Source organism: Eumetopias jubatus, unplaced genomic scaffold (assembly GCF_037043125.1).
Source record: "Eumetopias jubatus isolate StellerSeaLion01/CBP00866 unplaced genomic scaffold, mEumJub1_p1.0 scaffold_3, whole genome shotgun sequence".
Classification (NCBI taxonomy): Eukaryota; Metazoa; Chordata; class Mammalia; order Carnivora; family Otariidae; genus Eumetopias; species Eumetopias jubatus.
Window position 1 is genome coordinate 125,308,470 of NW_028274809.1, and position 21,798 is coordinate 125,330,267.

The 21,798-nt window shown below is 38.4% G+C and overlaps 1 protein-coding gene and 1 pseudogene across 7 annotated transcripts in view; one reads left to right on the top strand and one right to left on the bottom strand.

The window, feature by feature from the left end:
• Positions 1–1,836: 1,836 nt before the first annotated feature.
• Positions 1,837–21,798, bottom strand: part of LOC114209918 (NEDD4-binding protein 2-like 2) — an 82,904-nt gene continuing 62,942 nt past the window's right edge. For 2 of the 7 annotated variants that reach the window (XM_088021792.1, XM_028104157.2), the window contains exons 7-10: positions 7,633–9,386; positions 5,147–5,232; positions 4,078–4,121; positions 1,841–2,008 (exon numbers count right to left, since the gene is read on the bottom strand). In XM_088021792.1, the coding sequence (XP_087877918.1) occupies positions 4,098–4,121; positions 5,147–5,232; positions 7,633–9,386 (1,864 nt within the window). In that variant the 3' untranslated portion in view covers positions 1,841–2,008; positions 4,078–4,097. Of the gene's footprint in view, positions 2,009–4,077; positions 4,122–5,146; positions 5,931–7,632; positions 9,387–21,798 lie in introns of those variants that run through there. The other 5 variants (XM_088021794.1, XM_088021793.1, XR_003609452.2 and 2 more) reach the window with 5 other exon arrangements.
• Positions 10,840–11,130, top strand: LOC114209961 (U6 snRNA-associated Sm-like protein LSm8 pseudogene; annotated as a pseudogene).

Sequence of the window (21,798 nt, forward strand, 5' to 3'; positions counted from 1 at the left end):
ATTCTTTTTAGTGCCACACCCCTTCCCCAAGGTGAGGACCGTATCTGCTTTTCCACAGCAACTATTTGCCACTATGCACCAGGACACTTAAGGACTATAAGCTTTAAAGCCTAGGAGCAAGAGAAAGTAGCCCCAGCCCATTTTTCTAAAGCTCTATTCTGGAAATTAGGGAAAGATAATAAAGACAGGGGAGAGAGCTGGGGACATTCTGGAACCCAGGCACAAGCCTAGATAGAGGGTCAGCTGTCAGTACAGCATAAAGGTGTTTCGGAACTGGTCACTACTCATGCCATAGTTATTGTTAAATATTTATAATATTACCCTTGGATAAGGCATGGCAGTGTGGATTCTACCGTATTCCTTAGAAATCCATAAGTATCGCTGGTGAAGACCCCTAAGAAAGCAAGGATTTGCCAGCTCCCAGAGTCCCCTCTGCAGCTGTCTATGCCTCGACACTAATACTAGTCGTTCTTCCCTGAAATCATCCCATCCTCGGCCAAAAGCAAGTTCAGTTTCACAATGGCTCTAGGAGCCTACAGAGAGAGCAAGACTCTCAAGGAGTTCAAGAAAACACTGAAGACCCTGGTCTCCATCTGGAACAGACCCACCGTCTGGTAGAAAGATGAACTAAAGCTGTACGAAATGAGCATAAGGGGGAAAATAGAGCTATTTTAAATAAAGCCCTCAATTCCCAATAAAGATGGCAGATGGAACACAAATACTTAATTGCCACGCCCTCTTTGAAACCCCACTGAAATGTTTTGGGAGGGCAGTTATTTTGTTATTATATTTAAGCATAAATTATAAGAAAAAAGAGAAGATTACAGCAACAAAGTTTTGAAAACTGGAGAGCAAAGACCAAGTGTTAATTTGGCAAAAACAAACAAGCAAAGAAAACAACCCTGAATTGTAGACAGCTGTGAGTCAACACAATTTACCCTGCATAACACCTAAAATTTCAAGAACTAGACTATTTGGGGCTGGAGGTGAGGCTCTAAATAGGAAGGTCAGTTGGAATTCTGTTTAAGAAACGAAACAAGCGAACAAACAAAAAGAAGCATCCAGAGTCAGGCACCTGCCCACCTCCTAGAGAAGCCCAGAGGTTTATTCCCGGGAGATCAAACAGGATAGGGTGGAGTGGAGGTAAGACAAGACAATACAGGCTCCCTTTCTGAAAACAGAGGGAGTAAGAAAATGCCTACATGTTGGACAGTGAGTAACCACCCCTGGCTTCAATTTTTCAAATATGAATTTTCACATTTGAAGTTTGTTAAATACAACTAAACTAAAACGGAATTTTAAAAAGATAGTTACCTGTAGTATGGTGCAAGTCCCACAATCCTAACCAATATCCTTGAGGTCAGATCTGTTTCAGAATTCAGAAAGTGTGTGTGTGTTTGTCTGTATACAGGGTGTGTGTATGTGCATATGTACATAACTTTACATTCTGAGTGGGGGCTGGGCAGCCCATGGTAATTAAATACATTAATATTTCTGCAATGAAATGTATGCATGGTCGCACTAGGTAGGATAAATAAGGAGTAAAATTAACCTGTTTGAGTCAAGTTATTTGCTCCCAACTTAATTTTAATGCCAAACATTTGAGAAACAAAACAAAACAAAAACAGCTTTTGATTTTCAGAGCTTTTTGGATTTTAGAATTTTAGGAATGGAATCACAGACCATACTTGGATATAAGGCCTTACCCTTCCATCCTGATGCAATTTTTAAAATAAACTACTAAAGTCTTCCGTGCCTTATTTTCTTCCATAAAACAAATTAAAGTAGGGCAAACATCTTCAAAATTAGGTAATAAAATGTTCAAGTTGTTACCTCTTTTGTCGAGTTTTTTTATTATTCAGATAACTAATCAAGAACGGTTGGACAGATTATCCAAACCAATTTTGGTATCCCATGAGTATATCGCTGGAAATAATCCTTTCTTGAAAGAGCAGTCTTTCTTGATGGTCAGGATCTTCAACAGCACCAGGAAGACCGAAGAATTCAACTACAAACAAAATACAGGCCAAACAATTCCAGACAAACAGTGACCTACCCAGAGTCTGCTGTCAGTTTCTCAGGCTATTTCCCTATTTATGCCACTCCCCTGGCATCTAGGCCTTTACTCTGTTCCCACAGTTCCCATCCCCTGCCTGGTCCTGCCTCATCTGAGAGGGTCAGTTTCCCTCACAGTGCCTGACCTCCTGTCTCCAAATCCAAACCTGTTCTCTGTCCCATTCCCTGAGGATCCAGCTATTTACATGAGAAAGTTAATAATAAATATACTAATTCATGCAACTGTGTTACCAAGTTTATGGAGTCAATGTGTTGCTCTCCTAGATAATTTCTGTTCTGCCTGGGACATTTCAAAGACAATGCTTTAACCCAAGGAGATATTTAGAGAAAGGGAATTAACCCTTCTAAGAGCCTACTATTTTTCAGGCACTATGTTAAGTACTTTGCACAAGTTGTTTCGCTAATCCTCATTTAATATTCCCATGACAGATTGCTATTATAAATCTGTTTTTTTACAGGTGAAAAAATTGAGGCTCCAAGAGGGTGTCTTGTTTAAGGTCAGCCAGCCAGTCAGCAATAGCTTAAAGCTGGAACCCATCCTCCTTCCAGCACTGGGCCCCACCTCCTTCCCTGAGCGACAAGAAAACCCCCTGGTGACCAGCAGGAAGAGGATTTTGAAACAGGCTGGGACTTGCGGCTCCTAGAGCCAACCACATTCTCCTGCTATTTCCCTCTATACATTTCTATCTACCCCTTGAGGTCCACTAATCCGTACATTATGCCAGACACAAAACACGGAGGCATGTTCTCATTATATATATAAAAAAACCTGTCCATAGCTACAACGCTCGTAAATCTGCGCACAAGAAAAGATTAATAATTAGGGGTGACTGTTCTGTAGAAGACCAGAAGGCAGTCTAGCACGAATGTGGAAGATGAATATAAAAATCAAAAGTATCATCCAGAAAGTGTCCTTGACACAAAACATCCAAATTTAGCAGATGGAAAAGACTCCCAAATTGGCCACAGCCAAATATGTCCAAGCTGGCTGCACGCAGCCCGTACTGGTGTCCCGGTGGGGCCACGTGTCTCATGGAGTGGGGAGGGAAAACACTCCCGTCCTAACTCAGTCCTAACATAAACTCCATGAGGGCAGGACCATTTTCACTGCTAGAGCTTCTGGGTATAAAACAGTGTCTGAACTGAGGCAACTCAATAAATATTTGTTGACTGAATAAATGAATTTCTTCACCTGCTTTCTCTGGAATTCCTCATGGCCTCTTATCGCTCCTCAGACTACATTTATCCCACATTTTCTAGCGGTCCCTCCAAATCTCTGATTCTTCTCCCAAACCTTTAGTCCTTCTCCTTCTTGCAGCAGAACCAGGTTTAAAAGACACAAAAACATTTTTACTGGGTACATGTGTATTTCTAACTGAGGAATGGAAACACAGAAAACTCTCAGAAATAAGATTAAAAAGAAGAAAGAAAACATATGGTAAATGCAGAGTGCATTCAATTCTTATCAAATGCAGACACATATACACTAAAGTCATAGCAGCTGTGTTTATTTCATAATTTAGGCATTTGAAAAAAAAGTGCAATGTGTTTATTTTAAAGTTAGCTTGATGTCAAGTTTAAAATATAATGTGAGTCTGTCTACATGTTTTACCTCCTTTCCTAGAGAATTTTTTAATATTTAAATATAACCTATATCCCTAATTCCCAGCTCTCATCACACAACAATCTGGGGCAGAGGGGCGGGGGTGGTAATTCCTCATAAACTCTGTGTTGACAGAATGCTCTAAAATATGTTCTAACCAATAAAGTTGGAAATAAATTTGGTAACAACAACCTAAGCTTTGTTGTATTTCACAAAAAGATCTACATTAAAGGAAATGGAAAATCACATGTGCAATGGCACACAGGGTTGCTATGGTAACAGACTATGTTTTTTATATTTACTCTTCAATTGTGGTACATAGAGCTATTACAACCAAATAATGTCAACATCCACTTCCTTCTGATCATACAGAGGTCTCTGGAATAAGCTGTACTTACAGTTCTGGAAATTCTCATTTTTAACCAATCTTCTTCTGTCTTTTCTAGAAATTATAATTAAAAAACATATAATAATGATTAATATTTGGCATTGGGGTTAAGTTTGCATCATTTAAATCATGTAGGAACATTCTCAAAGTGGCAAAGGAAACCTAATAACCACAAATGTCCATTTAAACATTTAAAATATTGGGGTTGTGGATGAGTGTGTGTGTGTGTGTGTGTGTGTATGTGTGTGTGTGTGTGTGTGTTTGGGCAGCAATAAGTTCTCCATGGGGAATGAAAAGAAATAAGAAGTTTAGAAAAATGTATTTGGTTTTACTCACTGGGCACACAAAACAAATCTACTCTTCCCACAGCTGGGCTTATTTGAACAGTTAAGAAATACCTTCTATCCTGAACTATATAATTTTGTTTCACTAAACCTTGCTTTTACCATATTTCTCATAATGTACGCCTAACATTGCCTCTGGGCACATTCAAATCACTATTAACTAATGTCAACTCTCTCCCCACTACATTATGTAGTGCACTGTCTTTTCCAGAATTTCTATTACCTTTCTAACCTTCCCCATTAGTCTTCCTCCACCTACCTGGAAAATTAACAGCCTGTCAGAATAGTCATGTCTCTCACTATGGACCAACAGAAAATACCAGTAATGAGGGGCTTCCAAGTCAAGTAATACGAATCTAATGTGCAGCTGTTACTCTATCATAACAGGATAAGACTGAGGGCTGGAGAGGAGAAAAGATGTAATGAAGAAAGGGCTCTCCTAAACTGGGCATGTCAGTCATCCACAGTAGGCCCTTATCCCAGCCTACACTGCAGCAGAGTTGGGGAATTAAACGCAACTTTCTCTTAGGTACAAATTGAAAGAGCATGTATTATCCACCCATCCACACACAGTCCTTCTCTAATTTCATATAAGGGATGTAGCCCTTCATATTACATGTGGTGATCAGGTTTTCCCCAATTGTTTGTTGTTGTTGTTGTTGTTGTTGTGTGTGTGTGTGTGTGTGTGTGTTTTAAGGAAATCAGAGGTCTTCTTTGAAAGCCATAAAAATATACCTCTACTGATGTCTTCCATTGCAAGTAGATCATCTTCAGTGTCTTCCAGTCAAGGGAAACCACACAGTCATCAGGCAACAAAGATTCTGTGAAAATAAAAGGGAACAAATTTCATCTCTAATGTCATGTAGACTTTTACCCTAAATGTGAAGTTACGCAAACATGTTATTTAGACTGACATAATGGTAAAAGCCTGGTTTGGAAGATATCTCATGGGTGGCTAAAGAAGGAGTTACTTTGTCTCAGGGCTTTGTTAGTAAACACTATCCTGACTCAATAAAAATGCTTATGTATACAAGTAAAATGCTATGTATCATAGCTCATATTCTCATTAAGTACAAATATATATATCAATAATACACACATATTATATAATAACATACATATTGTATATGTAATAGCCTTAAGTGGTACTGTCACAGGACATAGAATTTAGGTAGTCATCTTTTCTTTCCGGTGACATGTATAAACATTGCAATTGTAGCAAGTTTAGTCTTCTTGCCAACTGTTCCTTCCCCATAAGAGAGTCCGGGGGAAAAATCCTCACAGACAATTAAGATGGTCACAAGTAAGTCCAAACACTGATATATACATATCAACCTTCCAAACCACACAAAATATTTTTCCTATACTCACATATCCCCGGCAACATAGGTAGTTTGGTTTCTTCAGGCTTGTATGTGGCTTTACTATAAAATTCCTCCTAATACCAGGATTCATTTGAGTTCCTTGCCTCATTTACAAGGCCACGGGCCACAGATACATCAGACTTTACTTGTCCAATCTGGCCAAACAAATCAGGGGACAGTTTCCACTTACAGTTTTTTCCTCTCCTTTTTTAAGCACCCACCGTATCCAAATGTGAAATTCTTTCCCTATATTTTTCTTGTAAGCCACATTTGTATAAGCACTGCTTATAATTCACTTCCACATTGAAGCCATCCCCCAAAAACCATAACCCCATATTCTCTTCAACAATCCCTTAAGCACTGCCAACCTCGCTCATAAAATATTCATAAGCTTGTCATTTATATTTTCTATGTGCAGTAATTTTGTTTTGTGTTAGTCTTGTCTCCCCATTTAGAAGGTAAGCTATTTGATGAATGAGGTCTATTTCCTCTAGAAAGCTTTCCAAAGCTTAATTAATGGATGCTTGATCATTATTGTTGATTATGATGGTATTGTGCATTCAAGGGAGGAGGAGGTTTAGAATCTTTTCACACCAGTGCCTTCATGCTTTCTGATGCTGATCTAAGGCAGTGATTGTTAATCTTTTTGAGTCATGCGCTGCCACCCCCTCTCCCCTGCCCCAGAAGCTGATAAAATCTATGAACTGTCTCAGAAAAATGGTCCAGAATGACACAAAAATTTTTGCAAATAATTTTAAAATATGGACCTAGGACTAAGACCCCTGACTTAAAATGCCTTCACTTATCATTTAAAATTCCCTATAGCAAATGCAGTTTAATTTTTTTTAACTGGTGTATTTCTTCAGTGCATCTAGCAGGATAGCATATTGTAGCAAACAGTTTAAGATGTGATTATAGGCAAAGTTTACAAAAATGATAGACATAATGCTAGAATCTCAAGGGCAGGTTTTTAATTGTGATCCCTCGCCCTGAGACTTAGCCAATCTTGGGTCTGGGTTCTGAGGACCAATTCTGTCCAGACCAGCAGAAATTTAGGGGCTAAGTAAAAACCTCTGGAAAATAAGCTGTGAGACGACAGCAGGGCCCAGGGACCCGGTAGGTGTAGAAAAGAAAGAATATCGGGAAGATACAAGAGAACTGTGGGGACGGGAGCTGTGACTTCCTGACTTCCAGTTTCTTTCCCCAAGGAAGGGGACACATTCATCTCTAGGAAATCATTGACACTGCAGCTGATTTACAGGTAAGGAAAAATGGGGTATGTGCTCCGTTTCCTGTTTAAGACGTGTAGCATCTTAAATATGTTTATTATTTAGAAGAAGTCTACCGAGAATGTTACTTAGGATGTCACAAAATGTGTTTTAATCTCAGGTGGGTTTTTCAATTCCAAAATTTTTTTATCATTTAATCTTCACTCTTCCCCCCTCTTTACTATTCTCATATCTACGAGTCATACTGTGAATCAGAAAGAAAAGGGTCATGTGCCAAATAAGGGAAATGTATAAAATAGATTTTTTTTTAAAAAGGCAACCCATCTCTATTTGTTACATAATTACTGTTTGACTGCCTCATCCTTTGTTCTCAGTGTCTATTTATATTGAGAGTCCAAGGATTCTAAGTGTTCGAAGACATTTAAGACTGCCGGTCCTCGAGGTGGAGGCAGGCAGGTGATTCTGAAGACCAAGCACCATTTGCCAAGGGTCCTCTACTTCCACTGCCGAAAAGCATCATGAGATCAATTAACTGCATGAAATCACTAACACAAGGTAGAAACACTTCAAAAAATTACTCATATATGTTAAACTGACTTTTTATTTGGAGCGAATAAACACAGTTTACCCATCGGAACTCCAGGGGATCCAAAAAGCTTCACTAGTTGAAAGGCAAACCCTTGTGATAATTGCAGCTTAAGGGCGTCAAAGCCAGTGCTTGTTAAATCTTGGTTATCCTCAGTTTGCAAGAACTGTAACAGCTTAGGTTCTTCCCATGTCCTCAGCTTCTCATCAAAACTTTCATTTAAAAGGTGAAGATCAGAAGTGACCCTAAAAGAGTACAAAGGATCAGCTTGGCTACTTAAAATTGCTGAAGAACTAAACCCTATGTCACTTAGTTGGTTATCTACTCTTGTTTGAGATTTGAACGTCAAAAATGATTTCTTGCTTGTAAAAGATACCATCCGAAAGCTAGATGTATACTGTAGCACAAGAGAAGGAATAGGATTTTTGTAAAAATACACAGAGTGTCTATTAAATGTCAAGTAATGAGAATAAGATGGTCTACCAACAGTTAGAGGAGGATCTTCGATAATATCAAAGTAAAACCATGATGGATGATGATTAAAGGTTGTAAGTTTCTGTGTATTCTCCTCTTTATTATTTATTTCTGAAATTCTATCTTTTTCTTCTTCCAAAATAATTTTCAGTCCATGGCTTTCTGTTAACAAGCCACATTCCCCTCTTTCTTTTACACTGATAGAGTTCTGTGCCAGTAAGTTAAAGTTTGGTGCCAAATTGAAAATCCTTTTCTCTCTCCTCGCCTTATTCTTTGTGGAGTACAAGTCACGCTTTGGGATATCCAGTTTAGGCAAGCAGCTTCTAACGATACTCGTTTCTGTTGCTATGATTGAATCTGTATTCTCAGGGGAGGGTGACAAATCTTTATTTTCTACCAATAGCTTCTCTTCTACCAATGTTTCTGGACTGCTTCTTGGTACTGAAGTTTCTTCAGAAGTGGAGATCAATGTAATCAATTGTCCTCTGCTGTCTGGAGAGGCCAGCCTTTGCCATCTATCTTTCTTTGGTCTTTGTTCACATATAAATTTATGAGGTCCCTCAGGCCAGCTCCCCAAACAGGGTTGTCTCTCAGAGCCCAGCTGCAATTCTTCATCAGATAGATTGTTTGAAAAAAATGCCCAATAATTGCTTTTAGTTGCACTTACTCCTTGTTCCTTTCTTAAACCTTTATCTGAGGTTCTGGACCCGTACTGATGGCACAGAATGGTTTCATTCTGGAGTCTTTTATCTACCTTGTCTCTCTTCTGCATAAATGAGCAGGGGACATCAGTGGATCTGCCCTGGATGTCTGATACTGTGGGATGCCTATGTCCAGGATGCTTTCCTACCCTCATGCCTGAGCAGCCATCACTTGCTACACAGGAAAGATTCTGAGTCATTGTCGGGCAAGTAACAGAGTTTTCATTTGACATCAATGACATATTTTGAAACAAATCATTGTTTTCCTTAGGGAGGTAATTTTTTGGTGTATTGTCCAGCTCAACTACAGATACAACATTTGGAAAACTATCTTCAGGATTTATGCTTTTCCATACTTCATCTTTGTGGCTGTTCACTAAATCTCCTTGTTCATTTCCCAGTCCACCAGTGTAAGTGTATGCCGATTCTCTTTTGGTGTCTTCCAAGTCTTCCTCTTCACTTTGAGATGGGTCCTGATCTCCTAGCATGTGATAACCTAAGGTTTCAAATGAGTTTTCCTCTATGATTTTACTATGACTGTTCTGCTTTTTATTTCTTTTTCTGCTTCTCTTCTGTTTGGTTTTGCTGAGCCTGTGACCAGTTTTCTTCAAATCTCTTTCTCTGAAATATAAAAGAATTAAGAACATTTATAACTTATTTGTATAACACTAGCAAACTAAAACATTATACTCTTACTGTGCAAAGTCACAAATCATTAGTACAAGAGATTCTAAAGCATTATGTACTTTGCAGTATTTTTTAAAATTACTTTTTAAAAGAAAAACTTTAATTCTCTCAATTAAAAATGAGTACACTTTAAGAAATTTACAAGTCATTTTCACATACTTGTTTCATAAACCAGTAACTTTATGAAAACCTAATATTTTTCTTGAGAAAACATTATTTATATATGCAAAATATCATATATATAACCTACCAATAAACATCTTGGTTTTCCTAAGTCTTGAATTTTGAAAAATGTAGCTAGTATAGTCACAGAATGGGACAACTGTAGTAGCTTTAATAGCTAGATTTTCACTAGACATGAAAACTTTGGCAATTAAATTGCTCCATCAAATTACAAAGAATATTTGATGACAAGCAGCAAAGTCCAGTGTTTGCAGACATGCTTCTAATTGCATACCTGGCAGTGGTTCTAAAGGAGAGGTTCTACCACTACTTTGTGAGGTGTTTGTAAATGTGTGAAGGCATTTTTGGTGGTCACAATGACTGGAAATGTGTTACTGGCACTTGGTACTGAGGCCAGGGATGTTTACCGCCCTGCAATGCCAGGGACAATTCCACAGTAAAAAATTATCCTACCTAAAAGAACAATAGTGTTCGCACTGAGCACACTAAAAGTTCACAGTCCTTAATTGAAGATAATCTTTTGATCCTAACAGAAAAAAGAGGATTTAGAACATTTTCTAATTTAGAATGTAAAGGTCTACTTATCTTCTATAAGGGAACGTTAGAGACATAGTAAAATGCAATGGGGGGAAGGACAATAGACACAGCTGAGGGAAAAAAAACCCAGGATAGAGAACAGAAAAACAAACCAACCAACATGGAAGCCAAAAGAAACAATGAGGAAAGAATTCAGTTGATTGACTGGGTGTTGGACAAACAAACTTGTTCACTCTACCCCTGGCCCCTGGCCTGGTTTATTCCATACCATGCTGTCAGGCAATTTTCAATAGACAGGAGCCCTGAACACCTTGTTCTTTGTCACCTAATTGCTGCTGTCCTTGTTTATACATTCTTGGATGTTAGCGTAGAAAGAACATTAGGAAATGCTAAATTACTGAGAAGCAGTTGTGATGAGACTTCTATGAAAAGGATGTCAAGTAAAGAATGCAAACTTTGGCAGTAACTCCTCATGGTCAGTTCTAGCTGATTCTACTGAAAGCTTTAGCAGAAGGCTAAGGTGCAGTAAGTTAATGAAACTCATACTACAAACTAGGACGTTACACTACAAACAAACTCCACTCTCTTTGCCCAAACATGAACCATCCCATTGCAGGGAAAAGGACGAAAAGAATGGGTGTTGCCCAGAGCAGCGGGGCCAAGCATCATGACGTCTGCCTTAGAAAACTACATCAACTGAACTGTTGCAGTTATAACTTTTAAGGGAAGGATGATTGTGGGAACACTGAAAGGGTTTGACCAGACCATTAATTTGATTTTGGATGAAAGCCATGAACAAGCGTTCAGCTCTTCACAGGGAGTAGAACATGTGGTGCTGGGGTTATACATCGTAAGAGGTGACTATGTTGCGGTCATTGGAGAAATTGATGAAGAGAAAGATTCTGAGCTTGATTTGGGGAATATTTGAGCAGAACCTCCAAACTCTGTAGCACACTGAGGAAAAATTACATACATTGGACATCTATAAATCTTTGTATAGAAACTGATTATTCTGAGGATGATGTATGGAATTTTTATGAATGTGTAATTGTGGACTTTTGACTCCATATTGATTCATTGTAATATGATATATAAATTAAAATATTTATACATTTCCTTGAAAAAAAAGGAGGAAAAGAATGGGTAGAGCTTGTTGTTGCCTTATGTACTGGAGTAAATGATAATATACTGAGGACTTTAGACTCATGCCAGGACTGGTGATTCTGTGGAGACGAAAGCACTTAATGTATAGCTTTAAACAGCTCTCCACAGCACATGGAAAGAGAACCCTAATCGATGGAAATGGGGTTACTAGATATTTATGGTTCATCACAAAAATGCTTCTAACTCCCTATGCTATCAGGAATTCTAATGTCCACAATGTGACTTTGAAAACTGACTTAAAAAAAACCAAACTATTCATTGCACACTTGCTATGTATGTACTAACTCACCTAATCTTCACAACAATGATATGCAGGAAGGCAAATGCTAGTCTTATCCCCATCTCCAATAGGCAACTGAGAAAAGAGAAATTAAAGAATTTGCCTAGTTACAGCCACTGTGGAAAACATTATGGAGGTTCCTCAAAAAGTTACAGATAGAACTACCATATGATCCAGTAATTCCACTGCTGAGAATACATCCAAAGGATACAAAAAAACTAACTCAAAAAGATATCTGCACTCCCATATTCATAGCAGCATTATTTATAATAACCAAGACAGAAATAACCAGAGTCCATTGAGAGATGAAGAGATAAAGAAGCTGTGGTATATGTATACAATGGAATATTATTTGGCCATTAAAAACAAGGAAATCCTATCATTTCCAACAACATGGATGGACCTTGAAGGCATTATGCCAAGTGAAATAAGTGAGACAGAGAAAGACAAATACTGTATGACCTCACTTACATGTGGAAAGTTAAAACAAAACAAAACAAAAAACCAAACTCGTAAAAAAGGAAATCAGAGTTATGGTTACCAGATGTGGGGTCTTGGTGGGGGAGGAATTAGAGGAAGGGGGTCAAAAGGCACAAACTTCCAGTTATCAGGTAAATAAGTCCTAGGGATGTAATGTATCACATGATGACTATTGTTAACACTGCTGTGTGGTATACAGAGAAGTTGTGAAGACAATAGATCCCAAGAGTTCTCATCACAAAGAGGATTTTCTTTCTTTTTAAAAATTGCATCTACATGACATGACAAATGTTAACGAAACCTATTGTAATAACCATTTAACAATATACATAAATCAAACCATTATGCTATACATCTTAAATTTATACAATGATAGATGCCAGTTGTTTCTCAATAGAACTGGAAAAAGAAAAAAGAATTTGCCCAATGTCACATGGCTACTGGCAGGATTCAGACCAAAGCTGACTGTCTCTAAGAGTTCACACTCTTTAGCCATCATGCAAAACTGCCTCTTAATTTCAAAAGAGAATTTTATAAAAACACTTCCCTTCTCTTACTTTCTTCTCTCCTTCCATTCATCTTCAAATTGTCACATATACATAAACACAGAGATATTCAGCTGGTAAGGACTGAGTCCTTCCCATGGAAACAGCAGTTGGGCCTTGACTCCTACTATCACTTAGTAGTGACTTGAGAGTTTTCTCTTGTTCTCTCTCTTTCTGAATCAAAGCAAATAATAAACAACAACGGGAAGTGAGAGGAGGTGGTGTGGAGCAGAACTCATCTCCCTAATCAGGCTTTATGTCAAGGCTCCATATGAGCAATGGGTAGATGGCCTAAAACTTTAGATAGGCAAATGGGCATAAGGGGCTTCTCCTGGAGTTTATTCATATGTCACAGGGTGGAAGTAGTGAGAAATGATCACATTCTGGATATATTTTAAAGGAAAACAAGAAAGACTTGAAAATAAATTGGATATAGAGTATAAGAAAAAGATCAATATGAATAAAAGGATTTGGGCCTGAACAATTGAAGGGATGAAGTGACCATTTACTGAGACAGAGAAAGAAGCCTATGAAAGGTATGGGTTTGGAGACAGAGTTGCCAAATCAGTTGTCTCAAAGTTCAATTCAGAGTTTGAACCAATAAGCTAATCTGTCCTTATAGCTGAGGTTAGAAAGTGGAGAAGATGAGGGCTTTGCCAATATTCCTCAAGGTTCTTTTGTTTTTTGAATCGATTACAGTCTGATAGCTACTTAGAGAAAGGGTAGTAGAAACCTGCTGATGATGAAAATTCATGATGCCTGCAGAGAAGTTAACATGGATCATGAAAGAATGAGGTGTCTTAAAAAATAAACTATCAAAGTCTGGGAGATCAGGCAATTTATTAAGGTAGTTTGCTAAAAGAGTCAGTCAAAGGAGAACCTAAGGATTGGAATTTCAATTGAAAATACAACACAATGCCAAGAAGTATGAAAATCAAAAGACTGAGTGCACAGGGAAGTATGCCCACGACTTGGACTAGTTCTGTACCATGAAGCTCTATACAGCTACCATACCTGGTCCAGTATGTGGACCAGGCCTCCTGGAAAGGAAACACAAACGAGTAACTGACTTGTGAAGCACTTGGGAGAGAAGAGAGGGGATGCTGGTGGTGATAACTTCCGTTACGATGTGTGTGCATTGGGAGGTGGCTAATCAGTAGATGTATTTATAAAGTGCGGGAGACTCATCAAACCTGTGCCAAGGCTCATTAAGCTTGATCTAATTTGTGCTGACTCATTTAAGGATGAATGGCACCATTAAAAGAAAAGAAACATCACTACATAAAAGTTAGTCATGGAGAAGAAATCAGGAGCGTTGGAGGCATAGGCTATAGCTTTAGAAAAGAAAGAACTGAGTAGGAAATGAACAAATAGTAACACATCTCTGATTAATTATAGTACTTTGTTTTCTAGATGGTGGCTGAGAATCCAAGCTCCTAGATAGGAATGAGTGTACCTCTTAAGAATGAGAAAAAGAGTGTTTGCTCAGAGACAAGCTAACCTGATCAAGTGAGCTGTGACTTGAAGACAGAGGAGAGGAAACATCCAGATAAAGCCAACACTAACTACTAGGGAGGGAAAAAAAAAAAAAAGATATGGTAAGTGCCTAAAGTAAGGAGCTAAAACCAGTATTTTCTTTTTTAAGATTTTACTTATTTATTTGAGAGAGAGTCAGCAAGAGAGAGAGAAGGGGAGAGAGCAGGAGCAGGGGAAGAGTAAAGGGAGAGGAAGAAGACTCCCCACTGAGCAGGGAGCCTGACTTGGGACTTGATCCCAGGACTCCACTATCGTGACCTGAGCCTAAAGCAGAACTTAACCGACTGAACCACCCAGGCACCCCTAAAATCAGTATTTTCAATTGCAGAGGCCTATATACTAATTCATGAAGCATGAGCAATAAATTAAGTAGAATTCAATTAAAACACACACACAGATTATAAAAGAGAGCTCTCACAGCTTTTTTTAGAATGACTGTAGTTGAACTAACCCAGGCCTAGATCCTAGTCCTGGTTCAGTAAAAGCTAGTAGTGGGATCCTGGGCAAATCAGATCTCCCTTCTAAAATGGGGATAACATTACCTCCTTGCAGAGTTGTAAAGTTTACTAATATAGATGCTCCTAAATGACCTCTGACATGGCAGATTTAATAATTCTCTCCATTGCCTCTGTACAATATAATGACTGATGCCAATGGTACAAAAAAATGTTCCCAGCTAAATGGCTGCTTTCTAGTACAACCACACCCTTCTGCTCCCATTGTTTAGGGCTGTATATTTACAAAGAGACAGATGAGTTTGTTCCCAAGTCTGTTTATACTAATCATCATTGTTACTATAACTATGTGGTTTGATTAAACACTATGTAAACATTACATCAACCAGTGGAATAGGAATACAAGAAAGTTTCTATAATAAAATAAATAATAAATCAATAAAGATGAGGCAATCAACAGTTGTTATCAAATGAGGTGTGGGAAAGATGACTATGATGTTTAATTCAAAATCATAAAAACCTGTAATTCTACACTCATACTGCTTCGAAGATTTCTTTGGGTGCTCCCTCCAATTTACATCAATAGAAACTAGAAATTCATGACAATGCATTACAGGTATAGCTCATACATAAAAAAATAAAATAACCAGAATCATACACTAAACAGAATCATACATAAATGCTAGTAAATGGATGTGTATGTAAGCATGCATTTTAAGTTCAAATAAAATGTTTAAAGTATGTATCATTTCTTAATGATTCCTCACTTAATCAACTTTTTCAATGAACTAACAACCTGCTTGTACCAATTACCTTAGATAAAAAGACTCTTACTATAAATAAAGCACCTAGCACAATCTCTGGTACCTGGTGAATATTTTGTAAATGGCTGCTCTTATTTTTACCTCATATCAACAACAAAATGATCTTATATATTTCACAGAGACTCTCAGGATACTAATCAAGATTAGAATCTGACAATGGCTAGTATGATTTATACAAAAAAGAACAGTTGAGATAGAAGAGCTGGAAAGTTCTCAAAATGTGATTTATTTAATATAATTACACATTATTAGAAGTAGAGAAAAATTTTTCAAGTGTCCAAATATAGACAAACTGACAAACCCACCATCTTTATCAGAGATTAAAACACATCTCTCAGTAGTTGATAGAACAAGCAGACAAAAAAAAGGGTATAAAAGTTATAAGTAACACAATTAATAATGCTCAATATAATGATCATATGGAACACTACATTCAAAAATTAAACACATTCTTTTCAAACCATATGGAATATTTACAGAAATTAACCAGGTCATCATGATAGCCTCCACAGATTTCAAAACATTACTAATGTACAGGTCATATTCTTTGAGCATAATGCAATTAATTTTGAAATTAGTAATAAAAATTTTTTTGGAAAAATTTTAAAATGTTGAAAAATTCATGGATGGAAAAATTTGTAATGGAAATATGTAGAAATGAGTAACAGTAAAAAATAATTACATATAAAAGTGGCATTTGAAGGGATATTTCCAATAAATTTTCACTTCAAATAAAAAGCAAAAGTACAAAATTAGAGTTAACCACACTACTGAAGAAGTTACAAAAAGAGCAGAAAAAACTCCCAAAAGGGAAGGAATCATAAATAATCAAAAAGATAACAAAGAAACATAAAATAAACACACCATTGTCAGGACCAACAAATTTAGAAGTTGATTATTTGAAAAGATTAGTAAAGTTTGCAAACCCCTGTTAAGATTAATCTAAGGGGAAAAGAAGCAATTTAGTCTTAGGAATGCAAAGGAGGCACAAGAGGCACCTAGGTGTCTCAGCTGGTTAAGCAACCCACTCCTGATTTCATCTCAGCCATGATCTCAGGATCATGAGATTGAGCCCTGCATCAGTCTCCATGCTGGGTATGGAGCCTGCTTGGAATTCTCTCTCTTCCTCCCCCACAACACTGCTTTCTCTTTCTCTCTCCAAAAAAAAAAAAAAAAAGAAAGAAAGAAAGAAAGAAAGAAAGAAAGAAAGAAAGAAAGAAAAGAAAAGAAAAGAAAAGAAAAGAAAAAAAGAAAAGAAAAGAAAAGAAAAGAAAAAGGAAGTACAAAAGCAGTTCCAGGAGAGATTTTAAAAGATAAAAGGATTGCGGCATTATTTACAATAACCAAGACATGGAAGCACTCTAAGTTTTCATCAGTGAATGAATGGATAAAGAAATCACAGTGTGTGTGTGTATACACACACACACACACACACACACACACACACACACACAATGGAATATTACTCAGCCATAAAAAGAAGAAAATCTTGCCATTTCAGTGACAACATGGATGGACCTTGAGGGCATTATACTAAGTGAAATAAGTCAGAGAAAGACAAATACTGTATAATCTCACTCCTATGTGGAATCTAAAAAGAGCTCATAGATACAGAGAACATATTGGTGGTTAGCAGAGGGATAAGGAGAAGATGGATAAAATGGGTAAAGGTGGACAAAAAGTCCCCTGGCAGGCAGCTGTGCATGTTTCTGAAGCAGCTTGCACAGTTTGCTGACACTAGGGTGAGCAAATAGATCTTTTCTCCAAAGATAGGGATCTGTGCTCTGATCACTGATTGCTGCTTCTATGCACAGAAGTGCAGACAAAGAAGAGGGTAGCCATGTTGTTGCACAACTCTACCACACCATTGTTGCCAAGCCATTTCTCTAGCTGAAGTGCCTTCCAGAAGATTTAAAGGGCTGAAACACTTGCCCCCACCCCCTTTCATTTTTCTTTTTTTCTCTTTTTGGGAGCCAGACATTAAAGACTAGGACATTCAAAAGCAACTTCACATATGGGGAAAATAGGAAATGACTGCACATACCCAGGGAAAGGCACAGGTTCAGAAAAGACTTGAGAGAGGGCACCTGGGTGGCTCAGTTAGTTAAGAGTCTGCCTTTGGCTCAGGTCATGATCCTGGGGTCCTGTGATGGAGCCCCACATTGGGTTCCCTGCTTGGTGCAGAGTCTGCTTCTCCATTTCCCTCTGACCCTCCCCCCTGCTTGTGCTCTTGCTCTCTCAATGAATAAAAAATATTTTTAAAAAAAGAAAGAAAGAAAAGACTTGAGAGGACCTTAATTTACATCATAAGCTGGTCCATGGTTCAGAGACAACCTAAAACAACATTAAAAACAAAACACAAACAAACAAACAAAAAACCATCAAAAAACTCAGCAAACTCTGGTGAAGGGGGAAAATCTGATTTTTCAGAGTTCCACATTATTATATTCAAATGCCCAGTTTTCAACCAAAAAATCATAAGACATACAAAGAAGCAGAAAGGTATGGCCAATTTCAAAGAAAAAAAAAATCAACAGAAATTGTCCCTGAAAAAATAACTGATGGCAGATCAACTAGACAGTCTTTAAAACAACTGCTTTCAAGATGATCAAAGAACTAAAGATGTGGAGAATGTCAAGAAAACTTTGTATGAACAAAATAGAAATATCAATAAAGAGATCAAAAACCTGGGAAAAAAGAAAAGAAAAATTCTGAAGCCAAAAAGTAGAGAAACTGTAAAGAAAATTCCACTAGAGGGATTCAAAGGCAGATCTGAGTAGGCAGAAGACATACAATAAGCAAACTTGAGGATAGGACAATGGAAATGATCAAGTCTGAGGACTAGAAAGAAAAAAGATTAGAGAAAAGTGGCAGAGCCTAAGGTACTTGTTGGATACCATCAACTGGATAAATATTCACATTGTGGAAGTCCCACAAAAAGAGGGGGGGAAAGCAGAGAGAATATTTGAAGAAATAATGGCAGAAAACTTCCCAACTTTCATGAAAGACATGAATATAAACATCCAAGAAGCCTGATAAACTCCACGTAAGATGAACTCAAAAAGAACCACAAAAAGCCACATAGTCAAACTTTCAAAAGCCAAAGACAAAAAGATAATCTTGAAGAGAACAACAGAGAAACAACTTGTCACATGCAGGGATCCTCAATAACAATATAAGCAGATTTCTCCTAAGAAACTTAACAGACCAAGAGGCAGAGGGCTGATACGTTCAAAGCGCTAATAGGAAAAAAACTGTCGACCTAGAATCCTATGTAGGGTAAATTATCCTTCAAAAGTGAGGGAGAAATTAAGGCATTCCCAGCTAACAAAAGCTAAGGAGTCTGTTTTCACTATACTTGCCTTGTAAGAAATGCTCAAGGGAGTTCTGCAAAGTGAAATGAGAGGACACTAGACAATAACTTGAGGCCAGATGAAGAAATAAAGATCTGAACAAAGGTAAATACATGGGCAATTATAAAAGCTAGTATTGTTGTAATAACAATGGTGTGTAACTCAACTTTTTGTTTCGTATATGATTTAAGAGACTAATACATTAAAAAACAATTATTTGTTTAAAAGCTAGTAACTAGGGGGGTGGAGCAAGATGGCGGAGGAGTAGGAGACCTGGATTTTGTCTGGTCTCAGGAATTCAGCTGGATAGGGATCAAACCATTCTGAACACCTACAAACTCAACAGGAGATCAAAGAAAAGAATAGCAACAACTCTCTAAACAGAAAAGCGACCACTTTCTGGAAGGTAGGAGATGCGGAGAAGTGAATCCGAGGCAATATTCGGGAGGAGAGACGGCGGGGGAGGGGGTCTCCGTCGGCCGCTTCTGGCAAGTGCTAGAGCCGCGGAGCACAAAATCGGACCTTTTAGAAGTCGGCTCCACTGAGGGACGTCGCTCCAGTGGCTAAGCAGGGGGTGGAACCCTCGTGGGACAGTGTGGTCTCAGGACCCTTGGGGTCACAGATAGACCGGGGGTGCCTGAGTGCGGCAGAGCTCCCAGGTATCAGAGCAGGGAAGCCGGCTGCAGAGACAGGGCTGAGGTGTGGGCTCTCAGCTCGAGGTTGCCACAAACTGTGATCGGTGAGTCGGGCCACTGCTCCTCCAGCAGGGACCCAACAAGCGGCAAAGCCGGGGAGACTCCCCTTCCTCCCCCGGGAGGAGCGGCGTGGGAGCGCACCGCAGGGATCTGCTGGGTTTGGAGACTCCACACGGGGTCGGGTCCCAGAGATAGAAACACTTGGTCACAGGCCGGGTGAGCACGGAGTGCGGCCGGAGACCGGGGAGACGGGAGTGACTGCTTTTCTCTGGGGGCGCACTGAGGAGCGAGGCCCCGAGTTCTCGGCTCCTCCGGGGTGGAGATTGGGAGGCCACCATTTTCACTGTCGTCCTCCAAAGCTGTACGGAATGCTTGCAGGGAACAAAAGCTCCCGAGAGCAAACCCGAGCAGATTGCTTAGCCCGGACCGACAAGGGCGGGGCAATTCCGCCTCCGGCAAAGACATTTGGAAACCACGGCAACAGGCCCCTCTCCCAGAAGATCAGCATGAACAGCCCTCCAAAACCAAGTTTACCGATCAATAAGAACGGGAGAACTCCAGCGCTAGGGGAATACTGCACATAGAATTCCTGGCTTTTTTACCATGATTCATTAGTCTTTCAAAGTTAATTTTTTTTAACTGGTTTTTTTTTTTTTAATTTTTCTTTTTCCCTTTTTCAACCAACATCTTATCAATCCCTTTTTTTAAAAAAACATTTTTATTTTTCATTTTTAGAGTCATATTCTATCCCTTCATAGTAGTTACCCTTATTTTTGGCAGATGTATATATAAGTTGTTCTTCCCTTAAAATTTTGAGATACAGTTTCTTCTAACATATCAAAATATACCCTAAATCTCTAGTGTATGGCTTTGTTCTAGTCTCCTGCCTGATGACATTTCTCCCCGCTTTTCTTTTCTTTCTTTCTTTCCTTCCTTTTTTTTAATCCTCTTCTTTCTTTTTTCAAACATCTTCTTATCAATTCCTTTTTTAAAATTTTTTGTAATTTTCACCTTTACAGTCATATTCCATCCCTTCATCGTATCAACCCTTATTTTATACGTATATAAGTCTTTCCTTCTTTAAAATTTTAGAAGGCAATTTCTTATAACAGACTAAAATACACCCAAAATCTAGTGTGTGGCACTGATCTATGCACCACCCTGATCATATTTGATCATATTCTGTTTTATTTGTTTTGTTCTGTTTTTGTTTGTTTTTATCTTTTTCTTTTTTTTCCCTTTTTTTCTCTTTTTTCTTTCTTTCCCTTTCTTTTCCCCTAGTTTCAGGTCTTTTCTGATTTGATTAGAGTATATTTTCTGGGGACGTTGTCAACCTGTTAGCATTTTGTTCTCTCATTCATCTATTCTCCTCTGGACAAAATGACAAGATGAAAAAAATCACATCAACAAAAAGAAAAAGAGGTAGTACCATCTGCCAGGGACCTACTCAATACGGACATTAGTGCGATGTCAGACCTAGAGTTCAGAATCATGACTTTAAAGATACTAGCTGGGCTTGAAAAAATCATGGAAGTTATTAGAGAAATGCTTCCTGGACAAATAAAAGAACTAAAATCTAACCAAGTCGAAATCAAAGAGGATATTAATGAGGTGCAACCAAAAATGGGGGCACTAACTGCTAGGATAAATGAGGCAGAAGAGAGAATCAGCAATATAGAAGACCAAATGATGGAAAATAAAGAAGCTGAGAAAAAGAGAGATCAACAACTACTGGATCATGAGGGCAGAATTCGAGAGATAAGCGATATGATAAGACGAAACAACATTAGAATAATTGGGATCCCAGAAGAAGAAGAAAGAGAGGGGCAGGAGGTATATTGGAGCAAATTAATAGCAGAGAACTTCCCTAATGTGGGGAAGGAAACAGGCATCAAAATCCAGGAGGCACAGAGAACCCCTCTCAAAATCAATAAAAATAGGTCAACACCCCGACATTTAATAGTAAAACTTACGAGTCTCAGAGACAAAGAGAAAATCCTGAAAGCAGCTCGGGAGAAGACATATGTAACCTATAATGGTAGAAACATTAGATTGGCAATAGACCTATCCACAGAGACCTGGCAGGCCAGAAAGGACTGGCATGATATCTTCAGAGCACTAAACGAGAAAAATATGCAGCCAAGAATACTATATCCAGCTACGCTGTCATTGAAAATAGAAGGAGAGATAAAAAGCTTCCAGGACAAACAAAAACTAAAGGAATTTGCAAACACGAAACCAGCCCTACAAGAAATATTGAAAGGGATCCTCTAAGCAAAGAGAGAGCCTAAAAT